Raw genomic sequence first — 10,967 nt, 5'->3', positions numbered from 1 at the left:
CAAAATCAGGCCTTGGAGTCGCGTCCGCCAAAGTGTAACGAATATATTAAAACCAGAATTATTAGAAAATATTGCTTCTTTGCTTCAATATCTTGGAAAAAAGTCATGCTAGAATCATCGCCCTGTCCTCGTCTCTCCTGCAATTGTTGTATCGCCCTCTTTGTTCTTTGTTCTGGAGTTTCCTACTTTTTCCGCAACTGTCGCTGAAGTTAATTCGGAGTCCTGTTCTGACTCCTGCGCACCCTTAACGAAACCTCGGACAGTATTTTCGCTAAGGAAAAAGTTGTTTCAAATCACCTCCCGAACCACCCCTTTCAAGGTGTTACAACATTTTTGGGACACTTTGTATATCGGAATATTCGTATACTAGGGACACCGGACTGCGACGCCCCCAAAAATCTGGCGCCCCGGGCGGTGGCCCGACCGCCCCCCCCCCCATGCCGGCCCTGGTTATGATAAGCATTATTTACAATAAACAGTTAAAATTAACAATTAATAAAGCAAAATATATATACTACAGGCTTAACGACTAAGTTTCATTGTTACTTTGCTCTCATGTGACATAGATGATTTTATCTTTGCTACAAAGCATTTATCTGAAGCCGTGTTTATAGACAAATGTAGATTATGCCACATCATGTTCGGGCGAATGTTTACTGTGTGAATCGTGAGTGCGGGTTAAATAATACAATTTATAGAACTTCATCACTTAAACTTATAAACAATATGTGATTTATAATATATAAATAATAGTTAAAATAACAATTAATAGTTGTGAGAATCCTCGAAAATTAAATGAAAATGAATTTAGTACTGGCTTTAAAATTTTATATTACACAAATGACGGAAGAAAGTGGGCCTGGTATGAAAGTTCTTTTGATGGATAAGGAGACGGTAAATATTTAATAAATTGCATATTCAAATGAAATAAAATTAAGAAAACGTTATAAAAGTATTTGTCCAGTTTGTATGTATCAAAAGTTAAATGTATTTTATTAGTTATCGAAGAAAATCGTAAACACTAATACATACCATGTTGGAAATTTTAATGTGTTAATAAATAACGAAAATGTTTAGTTCTTATGGTTGGCTCATTTTCAAATGTTTAAAGGATAATTAGAAAATATTTAATAATACATAAGAAGTTAATTAAATTACAATCCTGAAGACCACGAAATCGTGAATTATAATAATATGTATTCTTTGAATCATTGTAAATTTATTGAAATTTTTGGTTAACATGTATAGTGAGTACCTTTAATATTCGGACACTATGAGAATTTTACTTTGTGTTTTGTAACATTTGTACATCGTAACTTCGTTACTAACAAAACAAACAAAAAACATAATCAAATATTATATTAACGTGTATGTCTGATTTATGATAGTATTAGTTTTATTTACATAACTCATAATAGTTGTTAAATAACACGATTTAAATAAAACATTGTGTGATTTTTCTGTACTTTAATATTCTAACACTGTTAGAAACTATTTATTTTTAGGCTAATTTTTATAATAATATGTGTTTTAATATGTTGCTGGGTAGCCATCCTGTTTTATCACTTCTTTTAAACATTGCAGCATATTGGTAATGATTCTTTTTAAATTTTCAGTACTTATATTGTCTCATTCTTTTTTTAACCGATGTTTCAACATTTCTTTTGAATGTATTGTAATTGTTCTGATAAGTCGCCCTAGTTTATCTCACAAATTTTCTATAGGGTTGAGGTCTGGTGATTGAGGTGATGATTGTTAAACTTTTGGACAATTATACAGAAAATTTTCCTGCATGATGCATGCCTTATGCTTAAGGTTATTGCTCTGGTAAACCTTAAACGTGTTTAAAATTCTCATTTGTGTAGCACTTTTCGGTAAATTATTTTTTAATATGTTCAAATACACATTTTTGTCCATAATATTGTCAATAAAAACTAATTCGCCAAGTCCAAATGTGGATATACAGCTCCAGACAAATATACTGCCACCTCCGTACTTTACAGTCAGCCTTAGATTTTTAAATTTAAATTCTCTATTTTTTTTATGACACACTGTTTTTTGTTCATCTGATCCAAAAATTGTTAATTTGCTTTCGTCTATATAAATGACGTCGTTCCACCATGTTTTTTCCTTTAAAACAAATTATTTAGCAACATTTTAATTTAATCTTTCCTTTCGATTCTATTCATTCACATATGGTTTCGTCCTAGCCACTCTTCCAATATAGCCTCCATCTTTTGAGGCACTGCAGATCGTTTAGGGATGTACCTTCTATCCAGTCTCATTTAAAAGCTCAGTCGCTAATTTTTGGTGCACTGAGTAAAGAATCCTTTTTTATTTTTCTTATTAGTTTCCCCTTATCATGTGCATCCAACTTCTTTGGTTGGCCCTTTTGGGGTATAAAGTCTATATGGTCCTTAAATTTAAACCGTTTGATGATATCTGCCACTGTACTCTTACTTACGTTGAGCATGGCAACAATTTGTCTACATGATTTGCCCTTTGCATTATGAAAAATCACTAATTGTCGTATATTAAAAGTGGTATTATTTTTGCATGGCATTATACACATGTATGATTATCCAAGAGTAACTAATAAAATAAGGCTTATTAGTATCATCCAAACAGTTGACTCGTTCTAACTCGAAGTAATTCAGCATAAACACTCAAAAAAGGTGTTACCAAGTGTCCGAATATTAAAGTAACGCGAAATCGGACACTGTTTTATTTAAATCGTGTTATTCAACAACTATTGTAAATTATGTAAGTAGAACTTATACTATTGTTTACTAGACATATACATTAATATAATACTTGATCATGCTTGTTGTTTGTTTTATTAGAAACGATGTTATGATGTAACAAAGTAAAAATCTCATAGTGTCTGAATATTAAAGTTACTCACTATGGTTTCTTTTTGTTATAAATGGTTTAAACTTAAGCTGGTGATCACCATTAAGAAATTTGAAATACAATTTAAAAAATTTAAATCAAAAACATAATTCCGATATTATGTTTACTTAATAAAGAAATTTTTAATGTAGAATATTCTATGAAATAGAATTTACTATACATTACACAAGTATAGTTATTCAAGTCATAGTGAATGAACTACAAAGAACAATTATATGAAAAATGAACTACAAACGATAAATTATAGATAGAAATATTAATATCTACGATGATAACAATACCAAACAACAGTTAATATTTCCTAAGACAATGATATACTTTTCGTTCAATTCACTAGTAAATAAATGCTCGATTATTAATTGTTCTGGAACATCAATTTCTAATATTATCCTCAGCTTTTTATATTTAAATAATAAGTTTAATGTTAAAACTGTATGATTGCAAAAATAAACATACAATCCTTAGTATTATTAAGAAAATCAGAAATAATATCTACAATATACTTAGAAAATATAGAAGCGAGTTTCATAATTCACTAAATATAATAAAATCTTAATTAGCATTAAAATAACAGCATCTATAACCAAAAATTCCTTCAATAACAAATTATATACTTTTGAATACAACAAAGCTTGTTTTTACATTGAATGCTAAATATTGTATTAATATGGAATGGATAATATGAATACAGTATAACATCAAACTTTACATGTAAATATATAAAAATAAGTAATTCATAATTTTCATTGTTATATGAAGTATATACAGTGAATCATTAAAATATAGGGATACTAAGATGTGTTTAACTTTGAAATTGTTGCTTTTTATAAATTACGTATTGTTCTTGCAAGTACGTAAAAATTATTGATTTATATTAATATGTTTATATGATATTAAGCATTAAACAGAATCACATCCAAATTATAAATTACAAAAATATTTGGATAGTCCCTTCATTTCCCTATATAATTTCAAATAGTGTTTGTTGGTTCTCTTGGTAATGTTTAATTCGAGATACAATGTTTGTATACGAACACGCTGTAACGAATTTGGTATTAACAATAAGTAGCCACTATTATCCAAAGATAGAAACGTTTTTTTTAATTTATTTTATTCGTTCTCTGATAAATAGAAATTTTTTGTTGAGAAGAATATTGCCAAATCACTGCCATACTTAATTTAAAGAAAAAGCACAATAGTGGATGTACTTAGTAAGTAGAAAAGTAGTCGATGACTACTTACGAAGTGGTAAGTGAAAGAGAAAAACCTAAAATTCTTTGAAAAATGAATGAAAACTCCCAACTGAGTGCACCCACATTAGGAGTAGAAATTCAGGAAGAAAGTGAGAAAGATATGACTACACAAATAGTTCGTAGGTTGTTAAATGAAAATGATTATGATGAATGTGTAGCTATTTAGAAATCGCATATCAATAAAACGAAGAGGAAGAAACGTTTAATTTTTATAAAAAATATGATTTCGAAAGAAGAGTCATAGTGGAGTGATGTTATTTTTGGTGGTGAATTACAATTCAACATATCTGAATTTATTGGATGACACATGGATTGGCATAAGTCTAATACATCTTTAAATTCAAAGAACTTTCGATTTACTATCAAGCACAGTGGAGGAAATGCAATGATCTGAGGATGCACATCAAGTAGAAGAGTAGGGAAACTTGTTTTTATTGAAGATATTTTGTATAAGAACCAATACTTTCATACTTAAAAATAATATTTAAAGCCCAGTGTATTCAGCATGGGTATTAACCAAAGCTTCATATTATATGGATTAATATTAAGACAACATTAATACACCAATTAAAAATAAAGAATTATAAATTAGATTACAAGAAGGACGAATGGAAATAAGTTCTCAATATTTAGTAAAAATTATATTTAATGTATTCAAACATATAAAAGATGTAATGAAACACGAACGACATGTTACCATGTATTAAAAACAAAAATATAGTTTTAAATATTTTAGAATTAGGATACTGTCCAAATATTTTTGTAACACAAGAAGTGACAATAATTTCGTTGAATTTATAATATTATTTATTTATTTTATATTACATAAGTGAATCAAATATATTTGGGAAATGCAATAAATATTGTATCCATAGAAATAAGTTATAGTTCATATTTTCTGTAATCAATAAAGTTTTTTTTTTTTTTTTTTTGGGTGGATGGCTGGGCGGGTGGGTGGAAAAACCTTCATAGGCACCGGGCGCCGGTGGACGATGCCAGCACGCGGTAGTGTGAGATTTCTACTCACTAAAAAACCACCTGCTTCCCACGTTAGCCCCCCGGACCAGACTTGCTTTCGCATAACAACAGTCCGGGGGCGTGGCAACTAGGCCCCGCTAGGGCCTCCGCCGGTCGGATAGTAGCGAAGCTAGGGGGAGCCCGGAGTATCATCCAGGCATCCTTCCTCTCTCTTGCGACGCTGCACACGCTCCACGTAGTGCGCGATCGCTTCCCATTCGGTCGGCCCCCGCAGCATCACCCCCACGTGATCTAATATCAATAAAGATATTAACTTGCTTATATTATAAATTAATTTTATCATCTTTCATGTTCATTATAGTATGTTATGAGTTATCAACACCATTTGCAGATAAACTGATAGGTCAAGATAGTATAGTTTTTGGTAAATTATTCTTTATTAACTGTGTTTATCATTTGTTGCTCCTGAATAATAATTTTTTGAAAGTACGTGTTATAGTCTTACCTCGCTTCGTGTGTAAGGAATACAAAAAAAAAACGAAACATAGAGAATCCTTGTTTCTACTGTTTATTAAAGGGAAAAAAGCAAAGAAAGAATAGTGCAGTTTATAAAAGAAAATTTAGCAGAACAGAATAATACAGACCACACATAGTGCAGACCACCATTTTACAATACAAAAACAAAGGAGAGAGAAAAAAAAATGCACATCGCACACACCAAACTCGCGCATTCATCTGCGCATAAACGCGATTTTTACACACTAAAAATAATTACATCTCAACACTCCTCCTTAATTATTTTACATCTAAGTCTCTCAAAAACCTTACGTAGCAAAGGTTTGGTCATAATGTCTGCAAGTTAATCTGCGTTCTTGACATGTTGTAATTTTAATGTAGATCCAATATATTGCTGAATGAACTTTCTCGATATTTCTATGTTTCTTTTCTTTTGTGATCTTACTTTCATGAGTATTTTGCAGCATATGAATCACAAACTGATTATCAATATGTAGCGTCGTTAGCCTTCCAATATCCAACTGTTTTAACTCACTTGCAAGTCTTCGTATCCAACAAATATCATCAATGCCAGATATTGCAGCACGATACTCTGCTTCAGCAGTAGACTTTGCAACAGTATGCTGCTTCTGAGTTAGCCAGACCACAGGAACTCCACGCATTAATAAAACTCCACTTGTTGAATGTCTAGTCAACAGATCACCACCATAATCTGAATCAGTATATGCAGTTAATCTCTTGTCCCCATAAAAAAAAATTCCAAACATAATAGTTCCTTTTACATATTGGAAGACACGTTTAATCATTATCCAATGATTAGTTATAGGTTTGTTATTGAATCTACTTAGGTAATTTACGGAAAAAGTAATATCAGGACGTGATATGGTGGCCAAATAAAGTAAGCCACCCACAGTTCTGCGATATGACTCTGACTCTTCCAATGGCGACTCATTTATAAAATTTTCTGGTTCAGTTATCATTCCACGTTCAATACGTGTATATACTGGATTAGTGTTATCAAACTGAAAACGTTCCAGAATTCTTTCTGCATACTTGGACTGATTTACAAAAATTCCAATTTGTCTAAGTTCAATTTGCATTCCAAGATAAGACTATTTTCTCTTGCAGTATCAAATGTTATTTGAAAGTTTTCATTCAACTTTTTCAGAATTTCAATCATACTTCTTTCATTTTATGACGCGAATAATAGCCGCGACCCTCTCCTCTCGCGCTCGCGCCGTCCACGCTTGATCCTTATTCCTCCCAAATATAATATCACCGACCGCCGCTAGGCAGGGACCAAGCGTCACTGTAGAGCGCGGCGCTCTCTCACAACCAAAGGTGGGGAGCGTCGCGCATAAGTACCGAGACCGCGACGCTCCAAAGGCAGAACGCCTGAACGAGCAGTACTGTACGTACCAAGCCTTAATATACAGATTTGCCGTTCAAACGCTCTCGTTTCATTTTATTGTATTCCCGGCATATATTCCGCCAACGGAGCCCGTTCAAAGAGAACGACCACGAGATCCCTCTGAGAACGCGGTTAACTCCGTCTATCCCTTCGTCCCCTCTCAGAGGCTTCCGGCCTCGAGGCGTGGGACAACCTTGGTCGCCGAAAGACGTGTCTGCACCGACAGCCGTCTTCGGGCCTCCACGGCCACTCGCCCTGGAAGAAGAGGTGTGCTCGCGCTGCCGATTCGACCCCCCTGGGGCATCTCCCTCTAGCCTCCGCTTCCCGCAGTCTGACTACCCGCCGAATTCTTGTGCAAGGGTTCGTACACCCTTAGACTCGCGATTTAGAAGTGTGCGACTACCGATACCATTTCCCTTTGCGGCGAGGGCTCGGCCCTACTCCTACTACTACCCCCATATTGTACTCAGCAAACCCCGGCGACCGGCAGAGCCGGCGCAACCCTTCGCGGCGGTTCGACCGCTACCGAACCGCGTTACCGTGACAACTTTTTTCAACCATTAGGCTGTCATCTACATGCACAACTATTATTATACTTCTGTCTCTATTATAATAAACACAAGGATCATCATTCGACGATATAAAACCTAAATACTTAAGAAAAATGAAAATTTCTTGTTCCAATATTTAGGTGCTTGCTTCAGGCCATAAAGACTTTTCAGCAATTTGGACACTCGACCAGACCCATCGTTAAATCCTTCCGGTTGATACATATAAATACTTTCTTCTAACTCACCATGTAAAAAGGCGGTTTTAACATCAAAAGTCATAATTTTCATTTTCTCTGACGCTGCTATGCGGAGGATCAGACGAATCGATATATGTTGAGCAACAGGACTAAAAAACTTCGAAATAGTCCTTACCTTCCTTCTGTTCAAACCCTCTGACAACAAGTCTCGCTATAAACTTACCATTATCTTTCTGACATAAGACCCACCGACAAGTTAAAGGTTTAACATTCTTTGGTTTTTCAGTCAATGACCACGTTTACATATCTGACAGTGATTTGTACTCCTCGAACATAGCCTTCTTCCAATTTTTATCCTTGAGAGCTTCTGCTACAGAAATATTGTTGACTTCACCAATCATAGCTGATTCCATTTCCTTCATCATCAGGGCTGAATCCGTAATATAATCTTTAAATCTTACTGGCAGTTTTAATTTTCGACGGTCTCTAAAATTTCGTGTATGAGGAATTTCAATTTCAGGATTTTCATTTTGATTTTTACTTTCAGAGCTTTCACTATCAGAATCACTCTGTACAAAAATCTCATTTTCTGGATTTTCAATGTCTAGAGATAGACTTTCATTTTCAGTCAATGGAGTTTCTAATTGCGTAAAACTTTCTATTTCAGCATTCTCATCAAATATTACATTACTTGAACTAATTACATTACGTGTACTAACAATAAAAACTCTAAAACTTAGAGCATCTGTATCATAACCAATGAAAATTCCTTTTAATGACTTTTTCTCGGTTTTACTTCGCTTATGTTCTTCAATCAAAACAAAACAGTCGCATCCAAAAGTTTTCAATTTTCTGACATCTATGTTCCTTTTAAACCACAGATCAGCAGGACTTTTACTTTTAACTGAGCTTGTACCAGTTTCATTCAAAGTGAAAACAACATAGTTGACAGCTTTGCCCCATAGTTCTTCATCCAAATTTTGAGCGTGTATCACTGACCTTGCTGCTTCAACTAGAGTTCTCATCTCGTTTTCAATACGACCATTCTGTTGAGGTATGTAGGCATTTGATTTATTGTGAAAAACTCCAACACTATTTAAGATCTGTTTTGTGTCACCATCTTCTATCTCTGTGCCATTATCTGACCTTAACATTTTTATTTTCCTGTCAAATTAATTTTCAACCAATTTTAAAAATATTTCCAATTTGGCAGCAGCTTCATTTTTATTCTTTAAAAAATATACAGTCTTAAAATGTGAGTAATCATTCTTAAAAAGCAAGAAATATTTTGCTCCTCCTAAAGAGTAAATGTTCATTTCGCATAAATCTACATGGATTAAATCCAATGTCCTAGAGAATATCTCTGGATTTAATGGATGTGAAACTCTATGCTGTTTTCCATAGGTACAGCCAGGACAGAGATAATCATTCCAATCATCAGGGAATTTAATTTCATTTTTCTTCAATATGTCTCTCACATACATAACATTTTGATGTGCTAGTTTCTCATGCCATTTCTTGAGAGAAATATTTACTAAACATGTCTCAGACAAATCTTGGCGAAATTGCATTTTATATAAATTTCCTTCTCTTACCGCTATCGCTCCAACGTCTCCATTACAGTCCTTGAAAATTGACAATCTGCTGACTGCTTATAGCCTTTGTCCAACACATTGCTTACCGAAAAAAGATTAAATGGCATTTTGGGAGTATGTAAAACATTCTTTAAAACTATCTTGTTCCATCTTTGACCGTCAAAAATAATTTTTTGGAAAAAAATTTAACCGACTTCGAAAAAGGTGCAGTGAAAAGCATGAAATAATTTCTAGTTAATTTATATGAATACGCACTAGCTCTAGATATAATTGCTTAAAAGTATGGGAAAATACCGCCGTTTGATGAATTTGGTTAAATTATTCAATACATCATATTAAATGCAATGCACATTTTTCGGAGGCGGCGCAGATGTAACAAATTTTTAATTCCGGTTTGGGTTAGCTTTTGGTAAAGGCGGCAATGTTCAATGCTGTCTATGTATACATGTTTATTGTCTATGTGGAATTAATAGTTAATGTATATAGTATGTACACGGGAATATAGTTTGAGTAGATTTGGGGCTTTTTTGGAGGGGAGGGGCGGCAAAATTGATTACTGCTAATGTACAAAATCTCCCTATGGAAATAATGTATGAATATGAATACGTATAATAGTAATAATTACAGTTCATATTTTTTGTTCCTTCGACAGATAGTTAAACCAAATTTGGTACTTTTGTCTGTAGGTAGTTGTTCGGTATCTTTGCTCGAACAGAATTTTGTCGAGTTGACAGAATTAACGTAAGAAATTTCCCAGTTCGCAGACGAAGCAAATACCGATGTCTAAAGGAAACAAAGATTTTTATGTGAAACTGGTGAATCACAAGAAAGTTAAGAAGTCCCGCAGTTCGAAACAGACGAAGCACGAAGCTTTGTAACATATTTCTCGATTACGTGACGTATGTCAGCGGTGACGCTCTATGTATTCCCATCTTCGGAGAACAATTTGGACGCCAAAATTTCCAGGCATTTACGTCTCTCCGCACCACGTCGCTCTCCGTGGTGGCCAACATTGTCAGATAGACAGAAGAGAGAGAGACTGGCGAATCGTGTTGACATATATCGATCTTTTTGGAATCCAGACAGTCCTCGATAATCCGCTAGGACGGTAATTTTACATTATGTGCCGCCTCCAAAAAATGTGCATTGCATTTAATATAATGTATTGAATAATTTAACCAAATTCATCAAACGACGGTGAATAACAATGAAGTTTAACTAGAAATTATTTCATACTTTTCACTGCATTTTCCCATATTTTTAAGCAATTATATCTAGAGCTAGTGCGTATTCATATAAATTAACTAGAAATTATTTCATGCTTTTCACTGTACCTTTTTGAAGTCGGTTAAATTTTTTTCCAAAAAATTATTTTATTTCACTCTTTTTAGTGGCAATCTATAATCAATAGGTTTCATGCAATAACAATAATTATGAGCAATATACAGGATGGCCCAAAAACGTTGGAGGTCCTTGAAAAGGGTGGTTCTGGGGGGTAGGGCGATTTGAAACAATTTTTCCTTAGCGAGAATGGTGTTCGAGGCTTCGTTAAG

General features: G+C 33.9%; 1 protein-coding gene across 1 annotated transcript in view; it reads left to right on the top strand.

The window, feature by feature from the left end:
* Positions 1-509: 509 nt before the first annotated feature.
* LOC128894240 (vacuolar protein sorting-associated protein 45) overlaps positions 510-10,967 on the top strand; it is a 64,264-nt gene continuing 53,806 nt past the window's right edge. Inside the window, exon 1 of the mRNA XM_054155876.1 lies at positions 510-894. Within this exon, the coding sequence (XP_054011851.1) occupies positions 796-894 (99 nt within the window). The 5' untranslated portion in view covers positions 510-795. The remainder of the gene's footprint in view (positions 895-10,967) is intronic.

This window comes from Hylaeus anthracinus, unplaced genomic scaffold (assembly GCF_026225885.1).
Source record: "Hylaeus anthracinus isolate JK02 unplaced genomic scaffold, UHH_iyHylAnth1.0_haploid 3, whole genome shotgun sequence".
Lineage (NCBI taxonomy): Eukaryota > Metazoa > Arthropoda > Insecta > Hymenoptera > Colletidae > Hylaeus > Hylaeus anthracinus.
The sequence above is the reverse complement of the archived record's forward strand: the minus strand, read 5'-3'. Positions and strand labels throughout refer to the sequence as shown.